General features: G+C 38.3%; 1 protein-coding gene across 5 annotated transcripts in view; it reads left to right on the top strand.

Moving 5' to 3' along the window:
• The first annotated feature begins 8,664 nt into the window (after nt 1-8,664).
• Nucleotides 8,665-20,393, top strand: part of SUPT20H (SPT20 homolog, SAGA complex component) — a 29,356-nt gene continuing 17,627 nt past the window's right edge. The window contains exons 1-15 of one of the 5 annotated variants that reach the window (XM_059493541.1): nt 8,665-8,773; nt 9,445-9,542; nt 10,040-10,060; nt 11,504-11,539; nt 12,621-12,679; nt 12,763-12,829; nt 14,041-14,167; nt 14,772-14,875; nt 15,401-15,517; nt 15,641-15,694; nt 15,889-16,028; nt 17,282-17,438; nt 17,524-17,580; nt 19,165-19,236; nt 20,223-20,380. In XM_059493541.1, the coding sequence (XP_059349524.1) occupies nt 9,525-9,542; nt 10,040-10,060; nt 11,504-11,539; nt 12,621-12,679; nt 12,763-12,829; nt 14,041-14,167; nt 14,772-14,875; nt 15,401-15,517; nt 15,641-15,694; nt 15,889-16,028; nt 17,282-17,438; nt 17,524-17,580; nt 19,165-19,236; nt 20,223-20,380 (1,187 nt within the window). In that variant the 5' untranslated portion in view covers nt 8,665-8,773; nt 9,445-9,524. Of the gene's footprint in view, nt 8,774-9,444; nt 9,543-10,039; nt 10,061-11,503; nt 11,540-12,620; nt 12,680-12,762; nt 12,830-14,037; nt 14,168-14,771; nt 14,876-15,400; nt 15,518-15,640; nt 15,695-15,888; nt 16,029-17,281; nt 17,439-17,523; nt 17,581-19,164; nt 19,237-20,222; nt 20,381-20,393 lie in introns of all 5 variants that reach the window. The other 4 variants (XM_059493539.1, XM_059493540.1, XM_059493538.1 and 1 more) reach the window with 4 other exon arrangements.

Raw genomic sequence — 20,393 nt, 5'->3', positions numbered from 1 at the left:
TCAGCTATTGCATTTATCAGTTACTAATTTTACTACAGTTAAAACTAGTATTAAATAGCTTAATCCAGACTTCCTGTAAAAGTCTCACCTCAGAGGAGTTCCAACTGCCATTTCAGGCATTAACTGGAAGTATAGCTCAGGACAATCACCAGTTGGTATCTGTTCAGTCTGTAGGGAAGCTCTGCAGCTGGCTAAGTTTCTGATACCAGAGCTCACCTGACATCTAGAATGCTGCTCCTGGGACTTGTCAGAAGAAATGTGTTGCTGATAGCTCGGAAAACTCAATTTCATTGCACCTTTTCCACGCATAATAAAGCAAGTAAAATGTTCCTCCAGGCCCAGGCCTGTCACCTTAACAGCTCAATTCTTGAGATATGTCCAGAGTACATGAAGTGTACCAATCTCTCCACAAGGGAGATTGAAGTGTCCCTCTTTCCATCACTGCACAATGATTAGAGTGATTAGCAAAGATTTGTATGATTGCCATTTAAGTCCACTCTTTTCTTGGGGGATTAAAGATACTGTTGCTGCTGTCCCAGGGAATCCCATCCCCACAGCTCTAGGATATTCAGAAAAATGTATGTTTCTAGCAAAAGACAGCATGAGGGGAGAATGGAGAAAATGGGAGTTGTTTTCATTAGCTCCATTCAAACTGGGCCAATTTTCATTATTAAGAAAAGGTTCTTTGTCACCCTGTTTTTTAAAGTTCTTCTAAGCCTTCTGATGCTTACATTTTTGTAATGAACTTTCTCACAGACTTTATGTAAATAATTGTTTTGCATTCTTTTATGGAGGAGAAGAAATTTGATGGACTGTTAATTTGTCCAGTGTCATTGGAGAGGTGACACTGTCATCCTCCAATCCAATGTCACTTTTAGAAATCTATAAATGTTGAAGTTAGAAATTAAACTACTCTCCTTTTTACCTTGGAGATTCTAGTGTCCGTGTCATTTTATTTCATGTCCTAAAGCAACAGTTCTACAAACTAGATAGGGAGAAAGAACAAGAAAGACAGTGAGGAAAAACCCCAGAGAAAGGACTGATAAATGTGAGTCTAATCTTTGATAATCTTTTGAGAGCAAGGAGTGATGTTGCCTTAATTTTGTTACTATGGCTTTATCTTCAAAGGAAAGCTGAGAAATGTTATGATTAACAACACTGCTGTTTACAACAATTTCAACACTGCAGTGTCTATGATTTCCCAATCAGCATGTTGGCACTCATGAAACATCCATAGGTACTTAGCTCTGCCTAACAAAATCACAATATGTTTCCACTACAAAAATGAGCATGCCAAAGCACTTACTTGCTCTGCCCCTTCAGCAAGCTGATATGGCATGGTGTTCATGCAGGCTGGTAAACTCACTATCTTCCAAAACAGTGATCTTGGGCCAGATGCCAGTTAGATGGCAGAAACTGGTGCATGGGATCCATCTCCCAGAGTTTTGAAGTGGCCCACACACCCCGCTGCATGTCCGATAGGACACACGCACTGAATAACTTCAGACCCACAGATGCTCTCACGTGGGCAGTTGCTAAACCTTCTGGGTACATGCTGCCTCTGGATGCTCATACTCACAAAGCTCCAATTGCTTTGATTTTTTTAATTACTTTTATTCATATCAGACAGCTTTGCATGCTTTCTTAGGCTTGCCTTCTTGGCTGGAGACAAAATTATTGATCAGCAAAGGATCCATGACACACATAACCTACGCCTTGTCTTGGGACTCAAAGGAACAAAGAAAAGTGCTATCGAGGCCCACAGTTCCTTGGCAAGGCCAATTGCAATAAGGAGGGTCCAAGTCTGCTATGCATTACCTCTTAAGAGAGGAAAGGCCTCAAAAACTAAAACCCTTGATAAGACTACTGCTATGCTATGAGTAGGATGACTAACAATGGACGAAGAATTTCCCCATACAGAGGGCCACCTTTGGAGTTCTCTGTGGAGAATTGGCCCTGGATATCCACCCTGAGTCCATCATAAGCCACCAGCCCATCTCAGTGGAGAAAAAGATTGACATTTGTTACCCTTCACTTCATTACCCCAACTTTTGCCAAATACTGGGTAACCAAATAAGTTTCAGAAAGCTTTTGACATGCAGGAAGGTGTATGAGATTGCTGAGGCTACCAACTACACCATCTACACATGACTAGTACTTAGCAGCAATGCTTGATTATTATTTTTGGCATAAGTAGTAGGGCAGAGATGCAAGTAACTCTTCTTAAACTGAGTGTCCTGAAAGACAGTATCATGGGAAAAGGAAAATGTGAGAGTCAAAAGGCTTAAACAACTGGGGCTTCAACACCACAGTTCGTTCATGATGTGACATTGGGTACCTCAGCCAGGCCTGGCAAAAAAAAAACAGATTTAATTATCCTGGATTGTCAATGTGCTACAGCAAAAGTTCAATAAAGCTTACAGTAACAAATAATCACAACATATATCACACTTCCTGCTGACAGAGATAGGTAAGTTTGTTCTGCACCATCTTACAATATTGTGAAAAATTTAGAAGAGTCCACATTGGTTTTCCTAATTTTGGTTCACTGAGACAAGTTGAAAATAAATCCCAGCACACAGCCAAAAGTACTTTCTTTGCTAGGGAGTATTAATAAACGTCCAAACCCATCACATGGCATTCTCCTGCAGATACTGATAGCAGACCTGCTCAGAAATATAACAACTTCCATTGTTCAAATTCAATGAAATTCTGTAAGTATGAGATCTCAAAAGAATAATTGAGCCAATTATCATGGAAAGAATCTTAGTTCTTCTCAATAGAACCACAATTGCATGTGTGAAATTTTAAATTGTTGACTTCTTCAAAAATTTAGGGAAGGAGGGAGGTCTCACCCTTGAAAATAATAAAATAAAATGATAAAAATAAACGCTATCAGACCTTTCAAACATCTTGCTCTCAGTTTAATGTTCAGTCTTCTGGCTCTCCCACAGTCCCTTCCATCTGTGGTTTTGCAGCTTCACTACTCCAGAGCCACACCTGGCAGATGTCACATGTCAGCCTGATCTGGGATTTGTTGACTACTGGTCAGGCAACATGGCTACTGGGCTGGCAGAACGCCAGCAAAGCCAGGAGCACAATCCCACTGTATGTGGCCCTGTTGCAGCCACAGCCCTTCCCTGCAGCACCCCCAGCACTGACCTGGAGCACACCTTCTCCACAGGCAGGCACACATCCCTCCTGCAAAGCCACAGGCACATCAAGGAGCTGGTGTTGCTGTTCTCACCCCCACCTGCGGGCACACATCCATAGTGCATGTAGACATCAAAATGAGAAATGCGTGCTGTGTGTTTAAACACACACTGGTCACTTGAGAGAGATGTCTCAGATATTTTAGATGCTGACCTCATAACAAACAATTTCAAAGAAATGAGCATCACTGCCATTCATCTGGATGAATATTAATTTGTCATCTCTTCAGGTTGCCTGTTCTTGTCAGAAGGACCTGGTCTTGTCAGGCATACAGTCAACAGGTGAAAAAAGACTGTTTTCTTTCTTACACCAGAACCAGTATGAAGCTCCTCATCTGCCTTCCCTTGGCTCTGTCATACACTGAAGTAGTAGGAGTTTTAAGCCTTTTTATAGGTTTTCCATGAGTCTTGTGGCTCTCCCTGCTTTAGCATGCATGGATTTTACAAAAGGAACACTACAAAAGAGCAGAATAAAGGATGAACAAAGTACAGATCATGTGCTGCATTTTAGTTACTCATAACGAGATTAAATCAGTTCCTATTATCAGCAAGTAAAGCACAGAAGTCCCAGAACTGTGTGTGAAATGTGATGTTGAAGACCTTGCCCCTGCTTTGGATTACCAACCATTAATATTGCAACCTCTTCCTTTAAAATGTTGCTGAGAAAGTTATGCGACTTGAATTACCCTTGTTCTACAGAAATAAGAAAAATTCCTTATACCTGTCTCTGCTCCTCTTCAAGTAGATACTTAGATAACCAGTGTATAAGATGCAATCACAAAGCTGAAACTAAAACTGCAATAGCAATTTAATAGAAATTTAGAGATATAATAATTAAAAAAACAGATTAGATATTTTTCTCACTGTTCTATAATTTTATAACTGTGGATCTGCCAAAGTAACCTACTTCAGCAGTAGTAAATACAATGGATTAATTAATATTAGCTGCATTATGTAACATATTCTAAATTTCCATAATTTAGAAGTCTCGCACATAACTCTCACTTCTGGCAACCTCTTAAGAGATTTCTCCCTAGGTGATTTTTAACCAGTTACCTTAGCAGTACAGCCCTGACCTCTAGTGGATTCTAGTGAAACAATATTGCAGGCAGGATAACATGCTAAGTTGGTTTCATAAACAATATCATTTAAACCTGGAAAATGTAGAAAGCAAAGCCATGCAATCAGCCAAGGAATAGCTGTTTTATTAAACAGATGAAAATTAATTGCAGGCTAACAGCAGTACTGGTTTTGCCTTAAGCCAAAATCCATCTGATTGATGAGGTGTTTTGATTCTCAGCAGATGACTGTTCATTCCCATTGGGAGCTCTGTATTCTGTAACTCTTAGTTATCTGCAAAGTTTGCTTGACTTATCTTTTTTTTTGCTAACTTACCTTCAGACCAAAAGAAAGATACCTATGACTGGATTCAGAAAAACAAGAAAGGTTAGGGATAAGTACATTCCTATTTTTCTGTAATCTAAGAATTAGATTAAGACCTGATTGCTGCAAAGGTTTATGAACCTCTATTACATTCAATAAAAATTTAACACTTGCATGATACACTCCAGTTACCCAAAGACTGAGGATCTTAGGTTTCCTGTTATTTTTATCCCACTGTGAAAATTAAATCCAGAGCTCTGACAAGATTACTGAAATAATTTTCCAATTAAGTATGGGAGGCTTCCACATAAAGACAGCAGAAAATATGCAAGAGACAACATTAAAACATAAAACAATTAAATTCAGCTGCCTTCATCTAGAAGGCCAACAAAAGACACAAAGCGATGGGAATGTGGTCTGCCTCTTTCAAATTCCTGACACAGGATAAATGATGCATGGACAGCCTTAACAGGATAGCCATAGATACTCTGCCATACTCCTTCCTACATGCCCTACAGTCTCCGGCACAGAAGTTTTGTGAAAGCACTTGTGAAAGCTGATTCTCTTTATGTCACATTATATATACCTGCATTAATGAATATAATGTTGTTCTGGTTTGCTGTAAACTAAGCAAATGGGAATCGGGCCAAACTAGACAGACAGAACATAACAAGGTGACACTACAGAAAAAAAAAAAAAATATATATATATATAATAATAGGCATTATTGTTATTGTTATTTTAAAAAAAGGTACCTCTTCCAAAGAGTGACAAATGCACTGCACTTTAACATCATCTGTAAAAGTTTAAAATGCAAATATGCAGATATGTTATCCAGATTCTGAGTTCTGCAAGAGAAGGTCAACAAATCTGTTACTTATGAAGTTTGGACTACTCAGTCAGAGCAGCCCATCCAAAAATTAATTATGTAGAAATAGTACATTTCTTTGCTTATTCATTAGAGAAAATGCTCAATAAAAGATGTGATTTTTAATCCTTTAAGGAGAAGAAAACATCCTATTTCTATCCTTATTACAGATTTATTAATTAAATATCTACATTAATTTTCATAATCCAAACACATATATTAGACTTTGACAAATAAGAATAATTTGACAAAAATTTCTAGGGATCCTGAGGCTGCCCTTAACTTTGCTACGCTGTGATTCTTGCACTCAGACATCATTGCCTTAATTAGAGGGCCTCGTCTTATTGTTCCACTATGGTTTGCCATGGCAACCTCACTGTTTAGTTCACTGCTTTGATTGGTCATATTGGATCAACTGGTACTGGACAAAATTATCTTCCCAGAAATACTCTAAATATAATGGTTTCTTTATAAGCCTCCCTTTATGTGCTAGCAAGCTAGCGTATGTTTGGCATCATAGACTCGAATTTTTTGGCTATGCCTGTATTGCCCTAAGTTCTCCTTGAAATGCCTTCAGTGCCAAACTCCTCCAACCACAGGTTCCTTGGCTCTTGGAAAGAATATGACACCTATCCCAAATCCAAATACCAGACTGAGCTAGCATCATGAGACATTAATTACTATAAGCATGCTTTGGCATTCTCATAAGGGTTTCTATGTCAGCCCATGTCAAGAAAAGGACCAGCCAGAGCAGCTTTCCTATCTAAAGTACAGCCTGGACTGCATAACCTCCTCAGGCCCAAGCTAATGTTGCCTTGCCTGCCTCCAGACCATCAGGAAGCCAGTCTATTCTGACCACTGTACATGTCCTCAGTTTTTACTTTCTTCTCTCTGCCTTTCTCAAGAAAACAGAAAAAACTGTATCCAAAAATCAGTCCTAGTAACCTCAGCATCTGGCTTACTCCCTGTGGCTCACAACGTTTCAGACTTACCACCTCTATTAAATCTCCTTGCTTTATTTGCTATCCTGAAAAGGATTGTTAGCTCCTGAATTAATTCTCTGATAGCCACATTTCTGTGTACAGAAATGCAAGCAAGCCTTTACCCACTTTATCTCCTACTGAACAGTTTTTGCTGTTCCTAATAGGAACTGTCAAGTTCAAACTGTCAAGTGGGGAGCAATAGGGAAAGAATGGAATTAGACATGCTTATGTCACAAAGTGTAAGTCAGAAAATTCAGAAAATCAAGGCTGTTTTTAAGGTGTCTCTACAAAGCATCTCAGAGCTGAGGTATGAACTTGCAGAAAGGCTCAGTTTGAGATGGAGACAGATAATTCTAGGTGTCTCTATGTGTTACTGCTCCCACAGTCAGAGGAACTCTTCAAGGCAGCCAAATCCCAAGGGAGTGACTTGTTTGACCAGCAGGAGGCTAAGACGGGTAATGTCCCCAGCTGAAGAACACAGATCTCTCAAGCTTTGTGCCACACTTGCCAGACCTCTAAAATTCTATTTAAACAGTCATGTTAGAAATATCTGCCTACAAAAGAATGGACGGCTATACCTGACAAAGTGTATCTGACTTTAAAAGTAAATGGAAGCTGTGGGGTTTCTTCACGTCTGCAAATCATTTAAGTCCTGAATACAGATGTACATAATCAGGGTAGGAAATGTTACCACAGGGATTTATAACTGCCCACACAGAAAGCCAGTGACATAACTGATTTAGAATTCAGGAGTTCATGGCTGTTTGCCCTAAGTTTCATCCCCATGCCTACAGTCTGTCTGACTTGAATGAAGCAATTTCTACTTACAGCATGCTGTCATTTCTTTTTAATGTTTATACTCAAATAAGAGCAACCCTACTTGAATCACTGTCTCAGCCTCAGCATATAAATCTGACTCAGATTCATAGGCCTGTAATCCATTTAATTTTGAAAGAGCACAGTAAAATGAAGAACAGCTTTGCAATTTTGTACTGGGATGGGTCCATGAGTATGGCTACAGAACTCTGGTACTCCCAGGCATACAGCACATAAATTCAGAAAAAATTAGGTGAAAGGATGGCACAACTGCATCCTCAAAAGAGATTCAAAATTGGATGAAATGCAGTTGCTGAACTGTTGGACCATACATCTATTTAGTGCCTAGATGAGTCAAGGAAGAACTGCCACCTGTTCCTGCTCCAGGACAGGATTCCGGCCATCTTTTCTCTGTTGCTCAGGAACAACATGGGCTCCTAAAAGAATCAATAAACTAGCCTTCCTGTTGCTGAAAATATGTGTCCAACTAATTTATGCTCACAGCTGAAGTACAGTGATCTCATCAGATGTTTTTATTCTATGCACTGAGAACCTCTGAGATACTCTAGACACAGCCAGTAATTGATTCCCAATGTTTTGGCTATGCTGTGAGACACAGAAGGGCTCCTAAGAATCCAGTTCTGAAAGCAAAACAGTGTCAGCACCAAGACAGAGTACCTGGGTAGTCCTACAAGAAGCACTTCACTCTATCCAGAGCTACCTAGGGCTCCCAGTGTCTACATTTTCTTGAGTTTTCAAGTCCTCCCTAGCTAGGACATGTCAGCATGGCAAGGTTAATTTAACAAAGGCATTGAGGGGCGGTGTTAGGTGTGGTTTTTCCTATAGGACTGGCAGCTGGATCACAGGGTAGCACGTTCACTCATTGCTGTGAAAAAATAAATTATGGCTCAGCCAGAAGTGCTAGAAAGGTCTGGGAAAAACGTGCTACAAGTCATAAAAGTGCTGTGCTCAAGGACATATGTACAATGCGTGGTGTAGATGTGCCTGGCAGAGCTTGAGTGTGGATGTTCCTGGGCTCCATCGGCCCATGAGCTCCCCAGGGAAGGGACTGAAGCATCAAGCTTGAGAAGTGTTTGGACACTGCTCTCACGCACACGGTGTGACTCTTGGGGACGGGCAGGGCCAAGAGATGGACACACCAAATATCCTTACAGCATCCCTGAGACACACAGCAGCCCATCCTGATCTTCACAACGGCATTAAAGCTGTGACTCGCAGTGCAGTCCAGGCTCTTTACTACCACTAAACCCCTCGAACTCCTCGGCGCCCATCCGGGACCCTCACCTACCCACACCGCCACCTCCATCGCGGCCCCGGCGGCGCTCCCCGCCCTCGCCCGCCCCTCGCGGTCTCCACGGCGACCCGCCCGCCCCTTCCGGCCGCGGCTCGGAAGCGGCGGGGCGGAAGCGGCCGGGGCGCCGCGGCGGGGGCGGATGCGCGGGCGGGCGGCGGGGCCGCTGTGCCGGGGGCTCCGCGGGAGAGGCCGCCAGGTACCGGCGGGCACGGGGCACCCACAGCCGGGGAGGGGGCGGCGGGACGGGCCGGGTCGGGCGGGAAGAGAAGCGGGGCCCGGCCTGCGCCCTTGGCTTGCGCCGGCCCGGCCCTTCCCGGCCGGCTGCTGCCGTCGGGGGCTGCGCCGTTCGATCTCCGCCCCGGCGGTGGCAGCAAATTTTTTTTGTTTCTTGATTGACAGCTTGCTGTGAGTCAGTTTTAAACCAAACAGTGCTAGAAGACACCGCTAGTGGAGGTGTTGGCTATGGTGTTGGCTAATAACACCTTTTCAAAAGCAAAACAAAAGAGCTGATGCGGTGTGCTAAACTCTCTGCTTTTTATTAAGTGTTTTAGCCTCCTGTGCCTCTGAGGTTGTGACACCTAGCAAACTAGGTGGACTGCTGTGATAGAGAAAAGTGTATGTACATTTACGTGCTTGTCGCTTTACTGTTCAATAAAACTAATGTAAAATGATTGTGAAAAGTAGTAGTATTAACTGCAGTGAGAGCCTCTGCACTAGCAGCGGGTGGAACACTTGTTTCTACTCTTGGAGGAAACTCTGCTAATGAAATTAAAGTAGAATCAACCACCAGAAGTGTTGTATTTAAATGAAATACCCATTTCGTTTCTCAATGGTTTTTTTTTTTCTCCTTGAATTTTTTGTTTTTAGTACCCCAAGTCTGACCATCAAATATGATTCTTTGCCTGCTACACGAAACTCCTTAAGTACTCCTTTTGCCATTTGGCCACATGGCTTCAACTACAATGGTAAGTTAGGATTTTGATCATATATTTTCAGATCTTTTTGCTCTAGTCTGCTAACTGTCTGGCTGATGAGGAGAATTCCACTAATATTTGATATTTTCTTTTTAAAAAATTGTTTTGCTTGTTACTGCTGAATTCTGATATTTCCCTTTTTAGGAGTGTCTTCATAGCTTTTGGATACTTCTAAACACTTACTGGCCAGTGCAGCGTAGGAATTGCCATATCAAGCTAGTGGTGTTTTCAGTCAGGAATGGTAGCAGGAAATTTGGTGTATATAAATCCTACTTCTACATAGTAGTCTTTTATTCACAGATGCTAATATTGACATGGATTTTTACCTAATGTCAAACAGTCAGTGAATTGAATATTTGAAATCATACCTGGACATAGGTATTGTTGAAGTATCTACTAGATAGATTCTCTTATATAGAAAGATCAGTATTTGACATTTTCATAAAAACACCTAGGCACTTGAAAATCATAATGTTCTGTCATGGCAGGTTCTACCACACAGTAGCATGGTAAGTAGGTGGGGGGGATTTTCATGAACAGGTAAGAAATTTTGTTTTAGTTATGAGTGTTTTTGTTGTATATTTCTTTGTTGTTCTTTTGTTGTTGTGTAGTGTGGTTTTCTTCACTGGATTCTATTCTAATAAAATATTATCTATGTAATCACTGGTGCTACCTTGGATTGGACATGCTTGTGTGTCTTCTGTTCCTTGAGGCTCAAGTGGAGGTGTTTTCTTTTAGGAGCAGCTGATAAGGGATGGTTTAAACTGAGGGAATAGGACAAATGCATGTTTGGGAAGAGGTACCCATTGCAAATGTTCCTAAGCTTCACTGAATATTAGAGCTTGTCAGGAGTACATTGCTAAGGACATTTTCCAGCTGCCACTGAAGTGAATGCATTGCTTCTCTGGACTTACCTGCAGACAAATCAAGCTCCTGGCATTCTCCTACAATGCTTTGGTTCTTAATAGTGTCCTCTTTTTTTCCTCCCTGCCCCAAGTCACTTTTGTTGTCTGGTTCATTTAGCAGCTGCACATTATTCCTTCACAAAGGATGTCAGAGCTTAAGTGAGTGCCAGAGAAAGAACATTAGAAACTAAGGAAGACTTTCTTGTTTGTTTGTTTGTTTTTTTGACACTCGTGGTTTTTTTTATTCTGGTTTGAAATACTTGTCAAATTTTAGTCCAAGAACTCATAATTCTGATCTATGAAGTTGCGGGCTCTTTTTTAAATAAAACTATATCAGGTACAGATGTACTGAAGTAAAGAACATTCCAAAAGAGCTAAATTCATTAAAATAAATGATATTGAATATACCGTGCTATGGGATATTGAGAGGCTTTTGCAGATTTTGTTGTGTTTCATGGGGTTGAGCAGACTTTTAGCCCACCTTGGAAAAAGTCTAGTGGAAGTTGGTTTTGTTTCCTAGCCACCTAACAGTATATAATAAGGAGCACTCCTTAAATTGTATTATATGCAGAAGTAAAGTTCTGAGCACAAGATCTTTGTTTCCACTGTGTGAAGAATAACTGTGCTGATACTTGGGCACTGGTATCTAAAAGATAAATGTTTTCTTCCTGGACATCTGTTCAGGGATATTTTGGCCTGTCCTTTCTGTTGAGTTGGTGACCAGCTTAACAAAGATCTGGTTTTCTAGTTGCCATCTCTAATTGTTTTGGGTAGTATTTGTTAATGCTTTTATTAGGTATACTTTCCATTCCTGCTTTTGATTCTAATTGCCTTTCATTGTTCTAAGGCTTCATAATTTACCCAAGCCTTGTGATGCATGTTACATGAGGTTTTAGCTAAGTTTAGTATGTGCCAAAGAATTTTTGAGTCCATTTTCTAATAATAAATTTGCATCAGTTATAGTAGGGTTGTTGGGGTGGTTTTAATGTATGAGGATGTTAAAAAAAGGTCATATAATTTCTAAAAACTCCTTTGTCATTCTTGCAGCAACAAGCTTTAGAACTGGCATTGGATCGTGCTGAGGTAAGAAGCTAAATTGTTTGTTTGTACATAATTTATTGGTCTTAGAGTTATAAAAATACAACAGCTATTTTTTTATTTCTCCTGAAGAGTAGAAAACCATGTTATGTAAATATATACATGTGTAATCACCTATACATGCAACACTGAGATTGCAGAATTCTAACTGAAATTGCTGTCATGTATTTGTCTCTTACCCATTGTACTGAGAGCATCATCAAGTGCAATGGTGATAGACTGTGCAAGACTTGAGCTTTCCCCTTCTAAACCAGCAAATCTGTGTGCTGTGAAATAAGCAGGCAGAAATATGTGGTAAAATCCTGTTTGTGTTTTTAAGGATAGCCTAGTGAGAATGAAGAGGCAAGTGTCTTCACATTCATGTTCCTTAATGCTGTCATCTGATATAACAATTACCTTGAGCCCTGTTACAGGAAATACATGTTCCTGTGAGAGAACATAAATTCTGAAAAAAGCTGTTAATTTAAGTACTTCAAACAACAGAGATTTGGAAAAACCTTGTTAGAACATAAATCACATTTTCTGGAGGATGCTATCTCTTTTATTCTTTTTTTAATTCAAATGTTCAGTGTACATGAATTGTATTTACAAGGCATAGCTCTATAGAGAAAAATAATTAAATGGAAAAGGCAAATGATGAACTTCCTGAAATTATCATGTTGAAGATTATTTGCTTTGTAAATGTTGTCAAGCCAGTATGCATAAACTTGGTTGTACTTTAGCGTGTTAACCACATGAACTTCAGTAGTGGTAGCTAAGTACAGTAGTGTTGTAGTGTTAGTTACTACTGTAATTAAAAGATGTGAGTGTAGGATCAAGACCTTGCATGGAACTGATGCCATGGGCATGAAATGCTGTCTTTGACAGCTAAATTGAGTTGTGTTCTTGCTGATGACTGTAACATAACATTGTATTTACTGCACTTTTGGAACAGTCTTGTACTATAATTGTTAATTACTTTCTGTATACGTGGAACACAGTCTGGTAAGGATCTCTAGTTGTGTGGTAGCTAGAATTAAATTTCTTTGTAATGCATGCTGGTTTCTTGTTTACTTTTCTCTTTTAGTATATCATTGAAAGTGCCCGTCAGAGACCTCCCAAAAGAAAATATTTATCCAGTGGAAGGTACCAAGAGTTTCAGTATTTAGTTTTTTAATAGCATTTCTTTGATTTAATTTTGGTTACATGTTGAGTCTTTTTAATTTCAGAAAATCTGTATTTCAAAAACTTTATGATTTATATATTGAAGAATGTGAAAAAGAGCCTGAGATAAAGGTAAGTGGAAATTGCTGAAAAGCTTTTCATTTCTGTCTAAACAGGCAGGTTGAGAAAATACTTTGGTTTTAATTCCACTTAATTTCTTTGTTAAATCAAGTATAAACTCTTCTTACTGTGGTAGTCACTTAAAGATAAGACTATATAATGTAAATAGTAAGGCCTAGATTGCTTTAGTGAGCTGTGCCATGTGTATTGCTGTTTCACAGTCAATTGCTTAGCATGACTGCCGTGGAAAAATGTGGAACATTTTCAGACCCTGTAATTTTGTTGAAAATTCTGATTAATTTCTCCAGTTGTTGGTAAGCTAAGAAGTTTTGTGGAAAATTTTCACAATGTTAGCAAAGACACTCAAAGAGGCTTATCTTTGCTAAACTCTGAATGTCAAATTGAACAAGATAAAGCTGTGGAACCTGCTGTATTGCTGCTTTCGAGGAAGTAAAACTAATGAGAAGACAAATGAGCACTCAGGTTAACTCCCAGCTGATGATTGTACCCAGAACTCGTATTCAGAGATGAAATATGGTCTCCAGCCAGAGGCTGTAAAATTATCTGAGGTTCAGAATTCATTGTCTTAAGTTCTAAGGGGATTTCAAATGTTTACATTTGTAGGACGTTTATGTGCTCTCTGAAACACATCAAATAATTATAAAAATCTGTTATACATCGAAAAGATAGTTTTACAGTTCAATACGGGAATAGTGTCTGTGTCTGCTGGATTAAATTTCAGCAAATAAAGACAAGAAAACGCAATTAAGAAAGCTACCAAATGCACATTATTTTAACCCTGGAGAGAAATGCTGCCTTCTATTAGGAATATCTGAAAGTACTAAATATTTTGTTGTTATCAAGCAAGTTGTACTGGATTCATGATGTTTGTAGAATGATACAAATAATAGTGCACTGTAGATTTACAACATTTTAGCATAATATTATTCTTATTAACTCTGTATGTGAACTTCCAATCCTAGGGTTTGTAATTTTAAATGAGTGGGATTTTTTACAAAAATCTGTGTCTATAAACATGCATGATGATACATAATACGCTTACTCTGCTGACTACAGTACAGTTAAATTTAACTGGGCTTGTTTAGATGTGTAATTTGTCATTAATCTAAGCAACAGTCTAATAAAAACAATTGCTTTTGTTTTTATTTCTGCTAATTATTTCATAGTATTATGTTCATGAGCAATGTTTACTTTTAAAGCAGAAGCTGAGACGAAATGTGAACTTACTTGAGAAGCTGGTTATGCAGGAGACGTTGTCATGTCTGGTAGTAAACCTCTATCCAGGAAATGAGGGTTATTCGCTGATGCTCAGGGGGAAAAATGGTTCAGGTAATATTCTTCTCTTGAATTTTAAAAAATACTCATAATGCTGTATAAATTTTTAGAATGTGTTGTTGTTTACATTTATCTGTTACATAATTGCAACATAATTGCAGTGGGAGGTGGGAGAAGAACCAATTGTACTTGAGCTAAAAATTTACATACAGCTCTGAGCTGTTTATCTACAGACAAAATCTGTAGATAGGAGTCTTTTTGATAGCTTTCCAGTCTCTTATTTTCCCTTAGCTTCTGCAGCTGCATATGCAAGTTTCATTCACTTCAGGTTCCTTCTGTCAAACTCTTTCTTTCACTGCTTCCCATGTCTAGATCTGCCCAGAGGCATTTGTGTTCCACTTTGGTGTCATTTTCATGCCATTTGTACTGCCATGGGAGATAAGAGCATACATTAGGTCACTTGGGAGCAAAAGCTAGCACAGTATGAGTAAACCAAAACTCTAAGTACAGAAATGGATGTAAAAAATAATAGTATCTGAAAAAATGGTATGTGTGGATAGGTTTCTGCCAGCCTTGCTTTTTCCTGTGACAACTTTGTTTTAGATTTCTTCATGTGTTTTTTTGAAACACAAAGGTAATATGTTTTGTTTAAATTCAGACTCTGAGACCATTCGTCTGCCTTATGAAGAAGGAGAACTGCTTGAATATTTGGATGCAGAGGAACTACCACCTATTCTGGTTGATCTTTTAGAAAAATCTCAGGTTTGAAATTTCTGTTTTCACAAAGAACTTACATATTGCACCCAGATAAACCTTCATTTTTTTGAGTGCTTCGCATAGATGATTACAAGCACAAGACACTTGTGCATATGAAATTGTAGTATTTAATGCCCCAACTAAATATTTTATTGATATATTGAAAAAGACAGTACTTACTACTGAGGAGAAGGAGATAAGAGAGATTGCTATGATTACAGCTGTGAAACATCTTCAACTCTAGCAAAATTTCCTTTGTTCCTTGTCATTAAGGAATGTTTGGCATGGGAATTTCTTACAGCTGCATTGCTGGCATATGAAAACACTGCATTTGAAGCTTGTACTTTAGGTGTGTCTAGGACAAACATATCTGTGTACATAGAAAAGACTGCTGGTCTGAAAAACGTAGTCATGAGTTTTATTCCTAGTTTCACTGAATTTTATATGTTATATAGCAAACTTCTTTATAGAGGCAGGGGAAGATTGGTAAATATTCGTTTATTCAAAAGTTGGTGTTTTTCTTTCAACTAGGTTAATATTTTCCATTGTGGATGTGTCATAGCAGAAATACGGGACTACAGGCAGTCTGGTAACATGAAATCTCCAACCTACCAAAGCAAGCACATTCTTTTGCGACCTACAATGCAGGTAAAGAAGAGCCTTAAGTAATTTGTCAGTGTTACGGTAGTTCAAAGAATGAATATGCACAGTTACTGAACATATATTATCAAATCCTATTATTCATAATTACCTTTATGTCTTTTTCCTCAGACTTTAATTTGTGATGTGCATTCTATAACAAGTGACAACCACAAATGGACACAGGTAGGTTATAGGTCATTTAAAAACTTTACAGTGATGTTATAAATACGCAACAAACCAAAAATTCATTAACAGTTTTTATTTGTTTAATAATTTTTTTCGGTTTCTTTTCTAAGATAATGTCTACATGCATAGGTATATAGGAACTTGACTACTGTAAAAATTTTTATACTTATTAATAGCTGTGTATATTACAGGAGGACAAGCTGCTACTTGAGAGCCAACTTATTTTGGCTACAGCAGAGCCTTTGTGTCTTGATCCTTCAATAGCAGTGACCTGTACTACAAACAGACTCCTGTACAACAAGCAGAAGATGAACACTCGCCCCATGAAACGGTAGTTTTCAGTAGGAAATATGTTTTCAAAGAAAATATAAGTAATGCTCTATGTAAAAATTTAGCTCTCCTATGTAATACCTACTTAAATAGGAATATGTGAGAAACAGTCAAGAAATTATATCATATTTTTAAGTGTTCAATACTGTATTTTATTTTGGTTACTAGTAGATACTGTAGTGGGCTCATTTTTGTATATCAAAGGAAAGTGTAAACATGTTAACATAATCAGTTTTATTGCAGTTTGGATTTGAGGTTTTCTTTGCATAGGTTTTGTGTACGCAGAGTCTGATGGCAGCTCAGTAATGTAAAATATATAAACAGATATGTTGTATACTGATCTCTAATTTGTTAAAAGTTACACATAAGTTTCATCCTGAATGAGTAAATGAAAAGAATTATTTTTCTGTTTGACATTCAGGTTAAACAGAAGTGTAAGTGTATAAGAATATTGGAAAAATTGAAAATAATGTGATATGCACTGTCTACAAAATATTGAAATTATTTCACTTTTGTGCATGTTGGGCCCTTTTTTATTTCCACAGAAGCTTGAAACCTTTGTTCAACATGTTTGTTCTATCACAAGAGTTGCATTCACTCTGTAAATACGAAATGCATTAATGGTCTGTCACAATTACTGAAATATTTTGAAATTAATTTGCATGGAAATACTATGCTAGTACCAAATCAGCGGTAATTTCTGAAAAAAATATAAATAATGAATTTGATCAAGCTGTCCTTGAAATTAAACCTTGATGGTCAACAAATACTCCACTAGAAAAATAGGAAAAGAGATTATTTGTATGTCCAGAACAGCATTACTGAGTCTATGAATTTGAGTCATGAAACAAAGACTAGAGGGTAGTTACTGTCATTATAACTTTATAGTTACATAAGTAGGACAAGAATCATTTAATGGAACTGAAATTAGGATAATACATAAATATTTTCAGCTTGGCAGCTTTTTAATTACTCATTTTGATGATGTACTTAAATTAGGCATTTAAAAAATAACCACATTCTTAGTGCTGAAACAGATGAACAGAATACTGGTATATTTTATAAATACAAAATCATAATTTAAAGTTGTACAGTGTAATCCAATTACAATTCAGAAGCAATTTTAAATTAGTATTTACAAACCTATTAGTCTCCATGTAAGTAGCAGTTCTGTGCATATTTTTGGTTTTGTACAAGGGCAGTGGAGAAGTTAATGTTGATGGTTTTACAAGCTTAGGTGTCATTTTGCCATAGGTGCTTCAGAAGGTACTCAAGGTCCTCTCTGAACAGACAGCAAGAAGTAGCTCACTACTCAACTCCACCTCAGCTCAGACTACTTGACTACTTACAGAAAAGGAAGGAGCGGAAAGCAGCCCAGCAGTATGACCTCAAAATTTCAAAAGCTGGAAATGTGAGTGTTCTGAAAAGTAATGTAATGTGCTTCTAACTATTTAATTAAAGGATTTCATATATTAATCCTGTTTTTCATTTTCCAGTGCGTAGATATGTGGAAACAGAACCCTTGCTACTTGACTGCTCCTTCTGAAGTAGATGTAAGACCACCAATTGTTATGTATAATTAGCAATTATTAGAAATTGTATTATATGAAGAAGTGTCTAAGAAGCAACCTGTATCAAAGAATGACCTTTAAAAAATGGAAGTGCCTTTAACATTTACAGTTACTTTTTTGTACCATAAGGTATAAACCCAAGTTAAGCCACACTGTAATACATTGCAGTTGTATCAGAATAGTTTGGATGAAGTAATCAGTACAAACAAATTGTTAGCATTGTTCTTCTGTGGGCTTAATGAGCACATGTCTATTTGAAGTTCTTTGATAGTATGAAAACCCAAAAAGCAAATGAGGTTTGTAGATTGTTTAAATATTAATCACTTTTCATCTTGGCAGAAATTTCTGCCTTTTGATATGTTATACCATGGGACATTAATATTTTGAAAAGTTTTAGATTTTATGCAGAGAATTCTAATTGAGAGTTGGTTTTTTTCACTCTGTGTGCATTTTTCTCTTGGGGGAATTCATATTCTTAGTTTCTGGCACTACCAGAACACATACTATTAGTGTACAGAAGGTACTCATAGAAAATCCTGAGTTGGAAGGGACCTACAGGGATCATCAGATCCAACTCCTAGTCCTACAGGACAGGACAAGCCCCAAAATCATATAAGGTGTCTTGTCGAAATGCTTCTTGAACTCTGTCAGGCTTGATGGTGTGACCACTACCCTGGTGAGCCTGTTCCAATGCCCAGCCACCCTCTGGGTGAAGAGCCTTTTCCTAATATCCAACCTAAACCTCCCCTGACACAACCTCAGGTACCTCCCTGGGGTCCTGTCACTGGCCACTGAGAGTTTAGATCAGTGCCTGCCCCTCCTCTTCCCCTTACAAGGAAGTTATTACTGCTATGAGCTCTGTCCTCAGTCTCCTCCCTGCTGAACAGACCAAGTGAGCTCAGCCACTCCTCATGCAGCTTTCCCTCAAGGGCCTTCACCATCCTTGTGGCTCTCCTTTGAGTTCTCTCTAGTAGCTTTATATCCTTCTTACACTGTGGCACCCAAAACTGCGCCCTGCACTTGAGGTGAGGCAGCCCCAGCTCAGAGCAGAGCGGGACAATCCCCTCCCTTGCCCACCTGGTGATGCTGTGCCAGGATGCCAGGGCACTGCTGACTCATATTTTACTTGCCACCAACCAGGATGTCCAGGTCCCTTTCCACAAGTTTTCTCTACTATGCTGAGATTTTCTAAGAGGCTGTAGACTAGACAAGACTGTAGCTCTGGACGTTATAGGGCTGCCAAGAGTGCAAATGACAGTGGAATGACAGTGTAAGTTTCTACAAAACAAACCTCTCTTTTCACTTCAACTGTGTTGTACCTGACTTAATCAGAGGCTTTAGGAATTACTGTTATGGTGAAATTACTTAACCGTTCCACATTGCAGGCAATGATTTCAATCTGTAGTCTGAAACCATGTTTCACTCTTCTGTAAAGTTTAACACAGGAAATGTGCTATAACCCTATAAATGTATAGTTCTGAGGATTCCTCAATTAAGTTTCCTTGAAGAAACGTAGGAGGTAACATAGGGGATTCTTTCTTTTCTGATCTCTCTGTTTTGTTTAAGGTGGAAAAATATGCCAAAGTGGAAAAGTCTATCAAGTCTGATGACTCACAACCAACTGTCTGGCCAGCACACGTGAGTTATTTAGACCTTTGGCCAAACTTCACTGTCTCTAGTTAAAATGCCTCTTATTTCAACAAAATCAATGTAATGTGGAATAATCTTCCATCCCCCAATTTAATTAATCTTCCATGTGTTACAGAGACATGGGAAGATTACCAGAGATACTTGTAATTTTATACAGTAAAGCAAGCATGTGATCAGTCTGATTTCCTCAGATTTTCCAGAAGTACAAGGATAAGAAGCTTGTACTAAAGAAATTATCATTATTTACAGAGACCTCTGCACAACAAATTGCTTTCTTTACTCAGACATTCAAAGGCTGATTAAAAAGAACTTTATTGAAATCAAAATGTAACATTTTGAGGTAGAGTAATATTAAATGCCTCTTACAAAAAACTCCTGGAATGTTTAAGTTGAACCTTAAGATTTTTGGCACAAACGATGTGACTTGATCAGAAGTAGTAATTTAATATAATCATTGATTAGTTCACATTAATAATAATTAATTCACTGATTAGTTATGTGATTAAATCACATAATTGATTATTTTTTTATCATTTCAGAGGCAAGGTACTAGCTTTACTAACAGCATGTGTCACGATATCTTCGTAGTTGCCTGTTGGAAAAAAGTAATACTTCCCCATAGAATTTAATGTTCAGCTCCAGCATTTTATTCTCAACATTTTTGCATTGTCATAATTCATATAAAACTGTTTCTATATATGTTTACCCAGTCTGCATTTCTATGTCTAGCATGATCGTTTGGGGTTTGCAATAACTTTGTATTTTTAAGAGGTATAAATCCTTTTCCTCTTGTCCTGTTAATGTAACTTCTGGAATCACTTTGATTTTAGATAATGCAGCCCTTCCTATAGAGTGTTATTTAAAGTTACTTATAGAATGTTTCTTACTCGGTATTGTATATAGAGGTGGTCTGCTTTACTTGCTGTTTCAGCTAAGGCTTGTTCAAGACTTACTAGATCATTCTGTCTTTTTAGGAAATGAAGGATGATTATGTGTTTGAATGTGAAGTTGGTAATCAGGTTCAAAAAACAAAACTGACCATTTTTCAGTCTCTTGGCAATCCCTTGTACTATGGTAAAATTCAGACGCTCAAAGGTGATGAGGAAAATGACAACCTATTAACTCCGTCACAGTAAGTTACATGT

The sequence above is a fragment of the Ammospiza nelsoni genome, chromosome 2 (assembly GCF_027579445.1).
Source record: "Ammospiza nelsoni isolate bAmmNel1 chromosome 2, bAmmNel1.pri, whole genome shotgun sequence".
Classification (NCBI taxonomy): Eukaryota; Metazoa; Chordata; class Aves; order Passeriformes; family Passerellidae; genus Ammospiza; species Ammospiza nelsoni.
The sequence above is the reverse complement of the archived record's forward strand: the minus strand, read 5'-3'. Positions and strand labels throughout refer to the sequence as shown.